The sequence below is a fragment of the Carassius gibelio genome, chromosome A14 (genome assembly GCF_023724105.1).
Source record: "Carassius gibelio isolate Cgi1373 ecotype wild population from Czech Republic chromosome A14, carGib1.2-hapl.c, whole genome shotgun sequence".
NCBI lineage: Eukaryota > Metazoa > Chordata > Actinopteri > Cypriniformes > Cyprinidae > Carassius > Carassius gibelio.
The window spans coordinates 2,578,240-2,595,914 of record NC_068384.1 but is presented as its reverse complement, the minus strand read 5'-3'; the positions used below and the strand labels follow the sequence as shown (position 1 = coordinate 2,595,914).

At 36.8% G+C, this 17,675-nt stretch overlaps 1 protein-coding gene across 6 annotated transcripts in view; it reads right to left on the bottom strand.

Annotated features, from left to right (window-relative positions):
• LOC128027237 (fibroblast growth factor 13) overlaps positions 1 to 17,675 on the bottom strand; it is a 119,573-nt gene that overhangs the window by 52,394 nt on the left and 49,504 nt on the right. For 5 of the 6 annotated variants that reach the window (XM_052614629.1, XM_052614628.1, XM_052614624.1 and 2 more), the window contains exon 3: positions 14,332 to 14,499. The exons of the other annotated variant lie outside the window; for it this stretch is intronic. In XM_052614629.1, coding sequence (XP_052470589.1) covers positions 14,332 to 14,499 — 168 coding nt within the window. The remainder of the gene's footprint in view (positions 1 to 14,331; positions 14,500 to 17,675) is intronic. 6 annotated transcript variants of the gene reach the window in all.

The window sequence follows — 17,675 nt, the reverse complement described above, 5'->3', positions numbered from 1 at the left end:
TTGTTAACTTAGCTATCAGTGCATAAGCACATCAAGTAAACAACATGCGATGTTGTCATCAAACTGCACTTTCCACATGTACAGCTTAAAAAAAAAAAAAAAAAAAAGACGACATAAAGTGGAACTTAGTCATTTTCCAAAACCGCAAAGCAAATATATACAGTTTCAGTACATACCACATAGCATACCGCCTTTGCTGATGCTGCTCTTGTTAAATTTCAGCCTCTGGATCTGTGTCACAGCTTCCAGACGCGCTCAACTCAAAAGCCTACTGGCGCTCGTGATTCTTTAGCCCCGCCCACACGTCACGCCTCTAGGCGCTCGTGTTTTTCCGGGAAAAATCAGTACAGACTATCTTTCTCTTATAAATATAATAAAAATAAAGACTTTTTGGAGTTATGAAGGATGCAGTACTACTCTATAGGTACTCAAGATTAACAGGATATTGAGTGAAAACGAGCATTTCACCCCCCCTTTAAAGGGATGCTTCACCCAAAAATGAAACTTTTGCCATCATTTATTCATCTTAAGTCATTCCAAACTTGTATGACTTGGAAAACAATTAAAAGAAGATATGTCTCAATGGTTTTTGGACCAAAATGACTTTTATGATTTTCAATATGAAAAAGTCATGCAGGTTTGAAATGACATTATGGTGAGTAAATAATGACAGAACTTTCAACTGTCCCTAAAATTTGTGTTTACATGCATTTCCTGTATCTCTCTCTGGACAATCAAGCCTCGAGTCACTTCCATGTCCACAGCGAATGCATTATACGAAGTTTTCGGGAGTGTGTTATTCATTTGAGGCCTTCTCTTTTCATCTTTTTACATTCTTTCCTTTTTTCCACCCTGCATAGTTTGTGATCTAAGCAGACGCTCATGCAGTGTGAGCTGTCTGAATAGGAGGTCGAAGAGTAAACAGCAATTGAAATTCCTTTGATTCTGCCACTCTGCGCACCCGTCTGCTGCCTCACGAAAACGCAGCAGTCCTTAAGCTGCAGGCACTCTCATTTCTGAAAGCCAGTGGAATAATAATTCTGACATTAATGAAGCAGGAAGAGTGAGGGCTAAGAACAAAGCTCTGTGCCAAAAAAACTCTTTTTACATAGCCCAGTTGTCTTGGTAGAGACATCAATTTTTCATTTCATTTCATTTTTGATGTCTGTGTCTCTCCTTCCCACACCCTTTTTGTAAGACATGTTTATGACATGTGGGAGTCCGAGACTACAAGAGGTTGCGTGTTAAATAATAGATAGTGTAAAGTCATCTGGTCACTATTACAAAACATCTATGCTCAAAATAGCATAGCTATGCTGAAATTGGTTGCCTGGAGGAACAGTCAATCATACAGTTTTATAATCAGTTATTTGTCTGCAAGACGCCACAACTGACCAATCAGAATAAAGCATTCTGAAAAGCTGTGTAATAAGGCTCAATATGATTATGCTGAGCTGCCTGCCATGACCGAGGGACAAGTTTAAACGATTATAGCCTGTTCCCAAGCATTACATTACTATGATTTACTTCCGTAACCAGGGTGGATTGGGCATCCTTTTGGACTGGAAGTATCCATCTGATCCCATTTAAAAGCATCTGCCATAACAAGCACGCACTGCAGAAGTAGTCGGACTCGCGCTGCTATAAAATCAGTGAGGCTTAAGTGCAGATCATCACACAAAGCTTACGGAGTTATCCAGCGGTCCGCACTAATCAGCTGATAAAGCACGCAGCCTTTGCTGGAGGGATAACATTAATCAGGCCTTTATCAGTGTTAGCGCTGAGATTAGTGCTAGCTGGCATCATCAGCGCTGCTTCTTGTATGCTGGTTCCTACGACGACGATGACGCTTGATTGCTGCATATTACATCATCCAAAGCATGCGTCTGAATGGTGTGGCAGCCAATCAGACAGTTTCATGTCTGACGGAGGGGGTAGGAAGGAAGAGAGCACACACGCATGGCCCACATTCTAACACCTCTGCCAGACACAGAATACGTAATGTAGTCTGTTAAGATACTGTCAAGATGGGTGCAAAATTAAAGGGATAGGTCAGCCAGACATTATATATTTTGATATCATTTATTCACTCTCATATTTTCTCCAAACTATGACTGCACTACAATGATTTGGAACTTTAAGCTTTAAAAAATATGCAAAGGCACCATAAAGAAAGAGGTTGTTGTAAAATGCAGTTTTTCTTATTAATTCAAATGCAACTTATGGGAGTGAAATAATTATGACTAAAATGTACATTTTGCAAAAACATTTATTGTTGGACATTAAATGTGCCATATGTAGAAGTTTAAACCTATACAAGCGAGTGGAGTTTTATGATAACACTACCTATAAAGTGACTCTAATGGGCAGGGTAATACAATCAGTTTTTTTTTTTTTTTCAATTTTGATTTAGTGAATTTAACTTCTGCTTTAAAAAGCATTATTTGTGTTGTAATGTTACAGTGCTATAATGTTATGTGATTTTAACCCTTTTTTGAACATAATATGTAGTATAGCCTACACGATTACAATCACTTGCTGGACACCATTGGGCATGATGATTAATGAAATTAGTGTTATTATTTTTAAAATGAATATATATTTATCCAAATAGAAAGTGTAAAAAATACAGAGATGTATAACGTATATCACAATTCAGCCAAAAAATACTGAGTCCTACTTATTTCAAATTTCTTTGTATCCCTGTATAAATCTATGGTCAGTTCTACGGAGTGCTAGAGGGAACGAAAAGGACCATATAAAGTCTTGTGAAGCACTCTTAACACAATGTGCTGTAAGTGCTTTGAGTGATCACGCATGATGCACTCTGATACCATGACCCAGATAGCAGACAAAATTGACAAAATTATACCCCAATATAGAATTTCTGAATTCTGCAATGTCTACTTTATCATATTTTAAAGTAATTTATTAGATCTCTGCATTGTTCCAGAGACAGCTGTTAAAAGCATTACTTCTAATTTGGCCTAAGAAAACTTTTCTATATTAATTTGTGCATTCTGAAAATGTTTATTAAAGGTGCAAAAAGTCATAAACAAAAATCTGAAAATGCAGCATTTTGTTTGTTTAGTTCTTAGTTTTAGTATTGGTTTTTCAACATTTAAAAGTACAACAACCATTCTTTTTTTTTTTTCCTTTTTTTTTTTTTTGTCACGGTTAAAACACTAAAAACATTTTTTTTTTTTATATATATATATAGTTGTTGCTAAAGTCATGACAAATGTTTGACAGTTTTTTATCTTTTGTATGATAATTCTGTATGAGAACAGGCAAAGCCTTTCTAAGAACATCACTTTCTACTGTAACATTGTTTTTACATGCATGCTTGACATTTCCGTTTCACATCTCATAGCTCTAGAATTACTGTACTAGCACATGTACAGATATACTGTAAACAAATATTATGTTATGACAGACAGTAATGACAAAATCATGAAATAAGAGTACAATCGGATACAAGACTGTAGACTTGGGTCAGATGACCAGATATTGGATAAGTATCAAACAGCATATGAAAGTGGCTTAAATCGGATGTGGAAAAATGTGATTCGGTCAGTGTTTTACATGCGGTTTACATGCATGCAACAAGATCTGATCAGATATCACTGCGGCAGACATTGGTAGCTGGCTAACAGTATGAATAGAATGTGTGTGTGTGGGGGGGGGGGGGGGGGGGGGATGTCTATACACATGAGTCCTGCCGACTCAGCCTTAGGCATGTGCTGCAGCATTATCATCACTCACGGTCTTCTATTGGGCACGTGGCTAAATCTCTCCTATGCTCCAGTTTGGCCTTTATATCCTCGAAGTGATCATTTATTCTTCCCTCACCCTCCTCAATCTTTCACCTACAAATCAGATTTGGTTCTGTGATGATAACTTCCTTCCTGCGCTCCCATGTCCTGCATTCTGATTCTGGTGACTACAAGCACAACGAAATCATGGTTTATAAATCCAGATGGAAACACTATGTCATCCCAGACTAAACAATACCAAACTGTTTCATCTTTTTCGTGCGTTTTACTGTTTAACAAACAACCATGCTATATGGACATATATAAGCACAATTAAAAATGAACAATACAGTAAATTAAAGACAGGTTTGTAGGTTCTTCTTGCATCTTTTTGAAAATGACTCAAGCAGGTATGGATGAGTTATAAAAAAAATCACACCCACTCACATTTGTCATGAAGGGCAAAATTAGCTACAAAGGTCAAAAAAAACTTTTTGTACCAGGCTGTAAACAAACTTTTGTCTGCTGTAAAGTTGGGCATTTTAACATGGGGAGTCTATGGGCCTTTTTGGAGCCAGCCTCTAGCGGCCAGTCAATGAACTGCAGTTTTAGTCACTTCCATGTTGGTTTCACGAGAGAGACCAGAAGATTGCTGCTTGTTCCAAACCCAATGAAATTGTCCCAGAACATTAAATATTTAAAGCAACTCATGACATCAACGGCACTTCAAACTAAATAAGTCATGAAGCCCATGAAGAAAACATGCTTCAGGATAGTAGGTCAGTATCATCCTAGCACACATGTATTAGAGATGCTTTGCAATGGTCTCTTTCCAGCCTGTTTTGCCAGCATCTACCCTGAATGTGTGTCCCAGAACAGTGTCTTAGCCCCTGTTCCTTGTCACTTCAAGATTAGCTATAAATAGCTTCTCGGCTGGAGTGGTTGAATATACTGAATCTTATCCTCTCTGCAAAGACATTACTGCCCCATTCAGCCTTTAACCTACAGCAGTGCACAAACAACACAGATAGACAATGGCTCTATATTCAGGTGCAGATCGTTTAGTGCACTCCAAAAACAGATTAAATATATCCTTGAGTTAACCATAGGCTATATATTCTGTCTGACAGTATCTCTTAACCACAAAACTTTTTTTTTGTAGAAAAATGAGGACAGTGAAGTATCTCAACTGAGAAATTACATCATGCGTTGTTCTTTATGTCACAAAAACAGGAAGAGATGTTGCATGACTAGGAGATGGTAAAATATGAAGTACATCAAACATTCCTATTGAAAAACTGTTTTAACTTCAGTGTCTCACATACATACATACTGTAAGCCCGCTTTTATTAAACATCTTACTTCAGTCCACAAGTTGTAGTAATATCAGACTTCAGTCCCTTCACTGACTGCCAGATCACTGCAGAAAAAAGCAAAAAAAACAACAACAACAAGACAAACACTTTCCTGAACTGGCAAAATCATGACTGCAGCAGATCAGTTTCCAGCATTGATAATAATAAGAAATGTTTGTTGAACACCAAATCAGCATTTTAGAATAATTTTTGAAGGATCACGTGGCACTGAAAATATATTAAAATAGAAAATTGTTATTTTAAATTGTATTAATATTTAACAATATTACAGTTTTTACTGTATGTTTGATCAAATGAATGAAGCTATGGAGACCATAAAAGACTTCTTTCAAAAACACTGAAAAATCTTAACATCATCAAACTTTTGCACATCAGTGTATATCATGTGTGGTCAGATTTATTTATTTTTTATTAATTACATATATTGTTTAATCATGTTGGTCACTATTTTATTGTTCATGTTCATTTCCTTTTACCTGTTCGTTTACCTTTGCTATCATCTAATGTGAAGCCTAAATTCGCTTGTAGGATTTTAAAACAACTGATTTTTTTTTGTAGTATATTAATTTTTGTTTATTTAGATCAAACATTATGAAAAAAGATTTTATCATCAGCAATGTAATGAATATCAATCACAATGTAAAAATAATTATTGTCTTATCTATATTGTCTAATCATTTTATTATTATTATTTTTTATTTATTTTTTTATCAGAGACTACACTTGTAATCATTCTTTAGTAGTGTGGTTTGAGGTGGCTGAGTCTCCACAAGGAGCTTGAAGCTCTATCACTTTTGTGCCTTTGAGCAATGCACTTAACCCAAGGTTTCTCCAGTGGGATCGTCCCTCATGTGACTGATCTACAGTATGACACTACAGAAAAAAAACACACTATTCTATAGAGCCCCGCACATGACATGCAAGAAAAAATAAAATAAATTGTGCGCACGATTTACTGATTCATTCGCACACTGTACTAAAACGTGCACACGTGCAAACTATTTAGCAAATCGAGGGAACGAATTAGTAAATTGTGCGCACAATTTATAAATCGAGTGAACGAAATAGTAAATCGAGGGTATGTAATAGTAATCGTTTGCACGTTTTAGTACAGTAAAGGAACGAATTAGTAAACCTACAATTTTTTCCTGCATGTCATGTGCGGGGCTCTGTACTATTCCTTTTAAGCCAGCAAATAAAGATTACACACATGGCTAAACAGTCTGTTAAAATCTCGAAACTTCAACATCTTAAAATCAATATTTGAGCTGCTTTCCAACAGAATCATTTAAACACAAGACACCTCAATCTATGTACTGTTTTGGTATGCTGGTGGGTGAGGAAAAGAGAGTGCTGGCAGACATTAACTCTGCATCTTCTGTCCAGCCCAACACTCTCAGATTCTTCACTAGGGCTGGCAGCAGAGACGCTGCTCCAAATTGGGTGTCTGCGTAAATCAGTGCCGACAAGGTCTCAGCCTGACAGAAGCCCTCTGGGAGAAGATGCTCTGGAGTCTTATATATTTGGGCTATTGCATAGTGTCCCACCAAACCACAGGACAGGACCATATCACAGAATGAGGGCTTGGGGTTCTACTGTCACCGCTGTTCACATTCATACTAGTGGAACAGACAGAGAACAAAACTTTCCAGGCTTTTCCCAGTAAACATTTCAACAAAAATGAGGGCATCATGATCTGTAAAGTAGCGCAGCTCAGACAAGAACACAGATGACTTTTAAATGGAGCTGTAGAGTGTTCGCCTATTGATTTCCACACTGACACGGTGGAATATTTCCACTCATGGTGGCCACCGCTGGATGCAGCGCCATTACAGCATCCCACTTTAGTTTTCATGGAGCTGTTCAGCGAGGGAGCGGAGGAGAGAAGTTACCTACTGTACACCTCTCAGGTCAACTCTCCAGGAGCGCGAGGGTTTGAAGAGGTGTGAAACAGGTTGATGAAAGAGGAGAACAGGTGAGAGCATGTGGGGAGATGACTCATGACTACCCGTCTAAACAGGCATCTGGAATACACTTGTGTGGGCGAGAGGAAAAGACCAAGCGTGTGAGTGTTGACGGAAAAGAGGGGGAGTTAGGCAGGATTGAAAATGTGCACTAGGCCAATCCCCTACTGCTCTCTTCCTCCCATTCACATATTTTCAGTTCTTTATCAAACGCTCACACTAAATGTTTAGCTCAATGCATCAGAGACTCATCTGCACTCTCAGAAACAGACCAAACTGTCATTGGGGCAGTGCCCTTTCAAAACATACTAATATATACATATATTAGGTAATATGTAACTTTAAAGTAGTAATTTGTTCCATTTAGGGGTAAAAAAGGTACAGAGATAGCTTTTGTACCATAGAGTAGAGCTCCAGAGATAGTTTTGTACCTATTTTTCCAAGAGAAATGGGTCACAATTTTTGACTAGCTCTGTTTGTTCAGCAATCCACTGTTTAGAAAGCTCAACTAAGTTAACTTTTTAGCAGCAGAGCATTAATTGACAAAGGACTAGAAATGTAACTTAGAAATAAACTGAATTATGTAAAAACTAATTATTTATTAATAATAAAAAAGTTGATTCTGATCAATTCTGTAGATTTGATTAATTCTCCTACCTTTGTGCAGTGCAGTTTTATAAAGCATTTAGTAAAGGATTTATAAAAATGCAAATGAAATTAAATAACTTGTCACTTACAGTTGTTACACATAACTTATTTATTCATCCACATGAAAAGTAATTTATTTCTATTACACTGTAGTATTAGTAAATTGATAATTGATTCCATCATCTTTTCATCAAGTTAACATCAAGTTTCCATAAAATAAATCACCGCTGCTAAAAATATCTAAACTAAAAAAAGAAGATAAATCTAGATCAAAAGCTTTTTTAAGCGTGTTTTAAAAATAGTCCAAAGCATTTCAAGACCACTGCTTGTACTTCATCCAGCTTTTTTAAACAAAAACAAGTCATATCTTAAAAATCCCTATGAACCGTGTATTCTCGATGATACAGTATGTGTGTGCAGTAGGCTGTCATTGTGTGATACGCACATCTCAGAAAAGCATAAACAGCTTACAGACTTAAATGCTGTTTACACATTACCTAATGTACAGGCACAGTGTGAGTCAATGGCAGCTACAAACCCTTGTTCAACTGAAAGTTTTTAGTGAAAATCTGGCACGGCATTTTACTGGATTTGACTGAATCAACTAAAGTGACAGCAGGTGAGATTTGGGTTGGCAGGTCTTTTACATTTTCACTCCAGGAGAGACACAGGAGGTTTGTGAGGCTGTTTGTGTGCAGCAGCGTTAAAGGGAACATCGGATGAAATTTGCACTTTTATTTTTAGATTTTTTTGCATTTAGATAGGTTTCTGGTGTGTCTACCAGCTCAGAAAGCTGAGAAGAAAACACGCAGCCAGTTTGCAAGTCTGAAACTGTGTCATCCAGTTTCAATTTGCAGCCGGTTTCTAAGTAGATAGCTAGCTATTTGAATAAGACCACCTTTGAGCCATATTCTGGTTCCACTGCAGCATGTCGGACATCGCTGATGCTTACTTTAGGCTGATCTCGGAGACATCTAGTAAATACTGACATTTTGGGTGATGCGAAAGTAATCCAGAAACTGTGATATCTCGATTTCTGGCGTCAGTTTATTGCTATGCTTGTGCACAGAGCTCATTGATGTCGTGCAAGATGAGGCTCACACAGTGAGAGAGAGACTCATGCAGAAGAACTTAGTAGCATACTAAAGTAGAAAAATAAAGATACGACCAAGATGTTCCCCCTGAAAATCAGCACAATTGCGATGTGCCATTGATTTTAAATAACAACAGTCCACTAAACAAGAAGTTAATATTAAGAGACCTACATTTGAAACACAATATTGACTGTTTTTGCTCAGTTTCTCAAACCAAAATATTTCTAATCAAAGCCAAAGCAGAACTGTAGTATGTCTCCTAGCAACACAGTGGTGTTTTGTTACTGAATGAATTGTTGAATGAATTGAGTGAGCCAATGATTCAATAATCGATTCATAAAGACTCATTTCTGAATGTATCAGCCATTAGAACGAATCGGTTGAATGAATGATTAAATGACTCACTCATTAAAAGTCATTTGGTCACCACCTACTGGTGGTTTGATTTCTATTTAGAAGTATCATTGTATTTTTCCCATCTCTATTTTTTGCATCTCTAGTCCAAATACTTAATAAACAACTGTAGCTATGGATGGGAGGGGATGTGACATCACTATGAACCCAGCTCAGTTGAAGTTGACAGGAGCATGGCCCACTGAAGGCCCTCCATCACACTGGTGGCATTTCACAGCAGTTAAAAGGCTTGTTGTGTGTCCTGGAGCAAGATCATGGCAGTATTGCCACCTGAATGACCATTCAGATCAGCTACACTAACTCCCTCCCTCTGCTATCCCAAAGCACTCTAAATGCACAAAAGCCCTTGTTGCACATATAATATACACTGTTAAAATCACCTTACAGAGTGCAGTGCAGATGGTCCTTAACTCTTCTCCATCCATCTGAAATCCCCAAGCCCACATCCATTATCATATCCATGACTCTCTATTTGCTCAAACATTAACATAAATATCTCCAGCCGGATCCCGTGAGCATGACGGAAACAAACAAACAAAAATGCCATAATTTGAGTTTAGTTAGACTTTGTGCCATTAGTGAGAACGGTGTTGAGTCATGCAGTTTGAGAAGAGCAGCTGAAATGAGAAGTGGGGGGTCATTCGTAATGTAATTTCAGAGCTCATCAGGTGCTCTGATACCGTTTACACAGGTAGAGAGGGTAAATCTGCCAAGTACTTTATTGATGCACATGGTTTGTGAAATGAGCAAGCCAACCTTAATTTCAATTTCTGCAAAACAGGGCTATGGGCGTAGCAGTGATTTACAACTGCAATATGTTATGTGTTTGATGAATACCATATAAATGGGATCACAACAATGGACATAGTTTCAGAAACTACGACTGCCGGACCAGCAAATGGTCTCTGAAGCCCCTTTCACACTGCCATTCCGGCAAATTGGCAATTGTTCCCGGGTCTCTAGATTTTGCACTTTCACACTGCCAGTGATTACCCGGGATATGTGCGTGCTTTCACACACAACTCGTAAAGATCCCGTAACGACACGTGACATCAGGGCGTGACGTGTAATGCATGAGTCGAAAACGTTAGGCACGTTATACTTTCACTGAAGCAAGCGAACGATCTCGTCGTCAGCAAGGAAAGTGAGGAACTAGCTGATCTCTGCTTCATTACAGTTTGCACATATTTTTTCGTCGCGAACGTTGATCTTCCTTCAAAACAGCCGGTAAAAGAGTCACGCGATAACGTGCGTCATCACTTCGACACGGCATTAGATCTGGCTTTTGTTCACACAGCGCTCGTACCGGGTCAAACCCGGCAATGTTACTAGGTCCTCGGTTTGGAACGACATGAGGGTGAGTCATTAATGACATCATTTTAATTTTTCTATGAACTAATCCTTTAATGTTAAAACAATCTGTTGTAATTTGAAAGATTTCACAATATTGCTGTATCTACTGTATTTTGCTCAGATAAATGCAACATAAGGGGCTGTTCACAAAAACTAAAAACTAAATGCGTGGAAAATGCCAGCTGCATCATCGCTGCATTCCATCTTGGATGAGATTTCAGTTTTGTATGGAAAGGGTGAAGCTGATTGGTTGGTTCTTGTCACATGTCCCTTGGTGCATTTGCATTGTGTTTTCATCAGGACCACTTCACTTCTTTTATGCACGTGTCCTTCATTTGAAATAACTAACTTGAGCATGCAAAAGACGCAAAATGTGAATGGTCCCTAAGCAAGCACAAGAGCCTTTAAGCGTTAGAAATATTTCTGACTACAAACTTTTCAGTGGTCTTTTTCAAAGTGCAAACAACTTTCTACCGTAGTAATGGTAGCTGAAAATTCAAAGAAGAAACAAATGTTAATATACACACCCACACATATCACAGTGTGATGTATAGTTTCCGGAGTAGACGGACAAATCAAACTTGTGGGTTATGAAAAAGTTTGGCCTGTAAATAACAAATGTTAGTGCGTACTGAGGTTTGAGTATGTGCTTTCGAGGATAAATAGCAAAAGTACAACTTTTTCTCAGTTATTGATTAAATGAGATAAAGAACAGGCCTTTGGGGCACATTTCACGGTGAGAATGAGAAAGAGAGAAAAGAAGAAATGAGACCCAGAAAGAGGTTGAGACAGAAATCAGGCAGATATTGATTGGGCAATGAATCTGGAGATGTCAAGTGAGTGCAAAAGAGATAAAGGATGTTGAGGGTAAGTAGGTAACAGAACGAGACAGAAAAGAGAAGCTAAGGAGAGAGAGAATGACAGAGTCTGCTGCACTTGTGGAGTGACAGGGATTTGGATTATAGACTCCACTGCTGATCTCAACTGAAAGTGTAGGTGCGCAATAATATTTGTGTAGTAAGAAAACAGATTTTCAGCTTACAAGAACAGCACCTGCATCGCTGAAACATTTGCAAACTAACTCTGAGTCTGTGACACACAATCTAATCCCAGATTCTATCATTATTTGCTCACCAGCATGACATCCAAACCAGTTTGACTTTCTTTTTTCCATGGAACACAAAAGGAAAGGTTTAGGAGGATGTTCATGCTACTCTTTTCCATATAATGAAACCACACCACCAAAAAAAAAAAGCATCCTAATTGTAGGTTTCACTACATGTAAGATATACTGTACTGTATTCAACACCTTTTGAAGCCATATGAGAAGCTTTCTATAACAAACAGACCACATTTTAAGTTATGATATGAGATTTGAGTTTTATATATATATATATATATACAAAAATATATGTATATATATATATATATATATATGTATATATATATATATATATATATATATATATATATATATATATATATATATATATATATATACAAAAAATAAATTATATAAAAAATATATAATTTCACAAACAATTACAAAGAAACAGCAAGTAACACATTGCATAAAGTAAAAAATATAAAGATGAAATTTTGAAGTAAAAAAAGCTGTTTTATTTACATTTTTACTTTACATTTTTTTACATTATATATATTTTACATTATTTATTTGGATAGAAAATCTTTTTTTTGGGTGTATGGACAAAATGTGGTGCTTCTTTGGAGCTTTTGTATAATTTTTTAAGGTTGCCTCTGTTCCCCACCCCTTTCATTGTATTGCATTGTATGGAAAAGAGCAGTGTGAACTTTCTTCCAAACATCTTCTTTTGTGTTCCACTTAGGAAAGAAAGCATTCTGAACACCATTTTTAATTTTAAAGTGAACAATTCCCTTCAACCTTTGATGGAATGCTGCTTATGAACACGTTTCATAAGGAACCCGTGACTTTCTTTGCAAATTCAGTCACGTCCAAGCAGAGCTTCAGTCAGACTGAATAATAGATCTGCAGAACTCCAGTCTGTCTCTTTATAAGCCTTCCCCTCCTTCTCTTTTCACTCATGTTCTCTTGTTTGCAGCATGATCCAGACAGATAAAAATTTACCAGAAACAGAAGGGGGAAAGATTCCCTGCACCCAGCACACTCTCGCTCCTCAGAGAATCTCTACAACTCTATAAGATGCAGAAATTAGATAGTAATGCCTGTGAATATAAACCATTACTGAATATTTGATTAGGCACATGTTCGTCAGCAGTAATGGCACTGTATCTATGACAACTAAATTATCCATCAATCTAGAGCTGCATACACCAGCGATGCGTGAACAATTCATATGTCATCCAGCACAGCGGTGGAGATGAGCACATTTGTGTGTTTAACTTAATTTATTTAGGCTTGAAGTGACTGCTGATGGCTTACCCAGTGATCTGAGAGTCTGAAAAGAAAAACACTTTACAACACATTTACAACATGTTTGGACAATCTTAGTACTCTACAAGATTACCTCAACATAAAGACAATACAGCATTCAGCCGCATGCAGGACCCCATAACAACCCAGCACATCGGACCTGTGTGCAAACGGTATCAGTAACCCTCATGCATCTGAAAACACCTGACAGAAGGAGCCAGATTGATGGAAAAGAAAGACAAAGAGACGGAGGGTCCAAGCTAGCACTTTGAAAGCAGAAACATTATCGTTTGTGAAACAAATGGGCAGCATTTAAACAGATTTTCATCTCATGTAGACCCAATGTCTGAAAATGAGTGCAGGGCTAGAAAGAAGAGAAGAGAAGAAAGAGAGACACAGAGGGACTAAGAGACAAGTTGGATTATTAAAGGGGAGGGGCTTATGGTAAAGGGTGGAGTTCAATCTATAAAAGGAAGTAGGGCATGCTTGTGAATCATCATCTTCATCATCATCATTCATTCACTCACTCACTCAATCAAATTAAAGGGTTAGTGATCAAGGGGCTGCAATAAAAGGAAGACTTTACTGTGTGGAGGTTATGTATTTACTGGGCTCTACACTAAAGCATGTAATTTAAAAACTAGTGTAAATTTGAAAATGTATTTAGTCGCACAAGTAAAAACTCCTGTATTATTGCACTTGTCAGATCGTGTTTTCTTCCTATCAAAGTGCACATATAGGCTGCATTTTTAAAGTACAGCAAGTAAGATATAAGGTCTAAAAAGTATTAATTATAAATGCAGACATCTAGTCAAGTAATTTAAGTATCCATGAAACACGCCGATTCATGAATTGGGCTGATTTTCAGCTATTAAGCAAGGTCTAAAGTGTGAATTTTATGTAGTTTAATTTGTAATTTATAATAATAAAATCTAAAATTGAATATGAATGTTCCTGAAAAAATCATATGAGTCTAGAGCCCTAATTTGTCCCTCTAAATGTAAGTATGGAGCCTCAGCTTAGGTAGAGTGACATCATCAGGTAATCACTGGTGAATACAGATCTGAAGGGGCACACACACACACACACACACACACAGTAAAGGAGAGTGTGTCCTTAGGGCATTCAACATCGCAGGCTTCAAGCAGTTTCTACAAGACACAAATATGGCTCACGAACAGAAAATGCACAAGCCAGATGCTTTTATAAAAAAGGCAAAAAACAAAAGTAAGTTCAAATGAAACTTAAACTTAAGTAAAAGATACAAAAGCAAAAGCAAAGCAAAGAAAAAACATGGATGTGTTGCACACAAACCTTCGGCCTCTGAGCTGTCTTTGAGGATGACTTGCTTCAGTGGGCAGCAGAAGATTTCATGACACTTAGCACGAAAAGGGGAGCCTTTACCCCTTATATCCGCAGAATGGATGGAATCCTGCCGCAACATAATGTACTCCTGTGTACCTGGGGCAGCGTCATCCTGGACTGCGGTCGGGCCATAACAAAATGAACGCAGGGTTAGAAAGGGAGAGAGTGCTTAAAGCAACATTCAACACAATGAAAGAAATACGCAAAGAAAAGAGACAAAGTATAAAGACAACAACAAGATCATAATAATAATAATAATTAGCAACAGTAACAAGATTAGCAGAACACATACAATAGCTTTATATACAGAAGAAAGAGAAGGTAAGAGACAAAGAAAAGCATACTACACAGTAGGACTGGGCGATACATCGTGCCATGATCATTTTAACTACATTATGTTTTTGGATATTATATTATTTTACTCCTTGCATTAAATATTTTGAATCTAGTTTAATGCAAGAAATAATCTACAACAAAAATGCAGTTTAAAGGCAGTTAAAAATGACTGTTTTGTTGAAATGATGAAAACAAAAACAAAGATCAAGATATACATTCAAATATTGTTAAAAAAGTGGAAAATAATGAAAAAACATTTTTAGTTATATCGCCCGGACCAAATACACACTACATCACAATTATTGAAACAATTGGACAGCAGTTAGTTAAGCATTGGGATCTGGGATGAGGTGGTAAATAAGAGCAGGCAGGGGATTTGGAGCGCTAATGATTTTCATCCCACTTAAAGTGGTGATGCAACTTTAAGTGCAAGAAGGTGCATGAAAGAAAAAAACTGAAATCGAATATTTCAGATGGTGATGAACAGGGTCAAATGTGCAAAAATGGACAGAGACTCCATGCAAACTTACTGCGTTGGATCAAGACATTTCAAGAGACAGTTTCTAAAGTGATTTCTTCAGTACTAGAGAAAGTCAATCCTGTGAAAGCATGCATCATCTTCCAGCACAGGCATCTCCTGCATCACACATGCACAGAGGAAGCACCTCAAACTGTATATGGGACATTATTTACATATAATGTTCACATATGAACAGCTTTCATTGTTCCATGATTGATAATGAGTGGAGCTGGACATCCTTTGTAAAAAACAATAACTAAAAAGTCTACATGATCTTTTTCTATAATTCCTGTCTTACATATTCATTTTGTCCTATCTGTACAGGTTTGACCATGTTCATAAGGCAGCTAAAAACAAAACCCTTATAAGGATATGGTTGGTTAGGACTCTGAGGGAATAAACAATCATTAAATAGTTGTGTGTAATTCTGATGTTATTTGACCTTGACTTTTGAACCTCTCATGACACAAGCGAAGGCTAATGCTCATTGTACTAATTCAGGCACATGCTGTGAGAGGTTAATAGAGGGTTTCATTTCCTAGTGCTTGAACAGTCTACTTCTCCCTGAGACGAAATGTACTAATAAAGTTCACACTGCTGTTTTATAGCATCTCCTTTTTCCTTTGTCATGATTTAAGGGCAAACACAACTACTACCAGTGTTTAACAGCAGGGGCATTAAAACTCTTCATTGTCCCTTGCTCTCTCTCTCTCTCTCTCTCTCTCTCTCTCTCTCTCTCTCTATGTTATAAAAGACAAAAAAAAAAACATGAAAGGTGGTTAAGAGAACTTGGGGACCAATTTACTGGTATGAAATTCAGGTGCTCTGACAGTCAACTTCCATAAGCCATGAAATCTATCATACTGGAGAATCCTGGTAAAGGAAGTCAGATATGTGGCTTTCTTATTACCTAACTTTTCATGAAACCACAAGTTGAACAATGCTGACTGTGCAATTGTCAATATTTACACCATTTACCCATCCTACTTAAGTCATATTGTAGCCAAAATTACTCAAAATAAATATAAAGGAGGATTTATATGAAATGAGTACTGGCACAAGACAAATATCATTATGGATAAGTGAAAAACAATATAGTCAACACTGACAATATATTTAAAATAGTTCAAACTATGAAAGATTTTTATTGTAAAATAGTTGAATAACCACACAGTATATTATAAAATGATAAAATAATTTAAAACTTGAACAACACAAGACGAGCATTTTTTTTTAATATGATAATGCTGGAAAAAAAATATTAAAATAATATTTGTTTGTATTATATTTTTGGAATAAAATCGTTAAAATAAATAAATAATAATGATAACAATTTATATTATTATATTAATATGACAATAATAATTAAATTATTTAAATATTATTAAAAAACTAAATAAAATTAAAAGTAATATAGATAAAATTATATAATAATATTATATTATATAATAATATGGGTATAATTATAGGTACACACACTCATATAATTGAATAATAATAATAATAATAATAATAATAATAATAATAATAATAATAATAATAATAATAATAATAATAATAATAGATTTTTTAATATGAAATTACTTATAATTATTTGTATTAATAAATACAGTGTATTTTCACTATACAATTTGCATATAGATAGACTGTTACTTCAAGAGCATATCCTGCTGGGTTTTCAAAATTATGCACTGCCTTGAGTCTATAGGTTCTTATCATTTACACAACCTAAAGGGGAACAAGTCCATTATTCACTCCAGGTCTCCTTTTGTATCCAATGCACTTTGAAGGTCTTAGTCCATCAATGGTTAGTATTAGCAATGTTAACAACAGCCACATAAACCTCAATTAAAATGAGGGGAATGTAGGACTGTGCTAAAAGAGCTCTTTATGACTTAGAGTGACACGGCATGACAAACTGTGCTAGAGAGTGGACGGATGGGTGGCATGACGTCTGATGGATATCCAGCCTATCGTAGCTCCGCCCTCTCTATCAGCTGGGCCTTCAAAATGAGCTGTCAGCTTGTGGTGTGATGGGATATGATCTACAGCTCATGGTTCTGCCATCACATCAGCCCTGCACTGATGAATGTCCCTGTCCATGGTGCTGAAAGCCAGTCGCTGACAATCCAGAGAGGAGCTAGATGGGAGAAAGGATTTAATGACACAGAGTGTGTGACCTTCCGCTGTTTACATCACCTTGTCCTCTCAGCTCCAAAGTTGAAGGTATCATGTGTCACAAGTTGGACGCAAAATTATTCTTAATCAAGGGAGGCAATAAAAGTCAAAAACCAAATGATTGGTGATGGCTTAATCCATAATAGCCCAAAAGTGTACAGGGGTTACAGTCACCCTGCATGTCAAAGATCAGTCAGAGCAGTCAATTCACAAGGGCACTAAATGCAAAGGCTTCAAGGACAGCAGTGACGCTAATAAC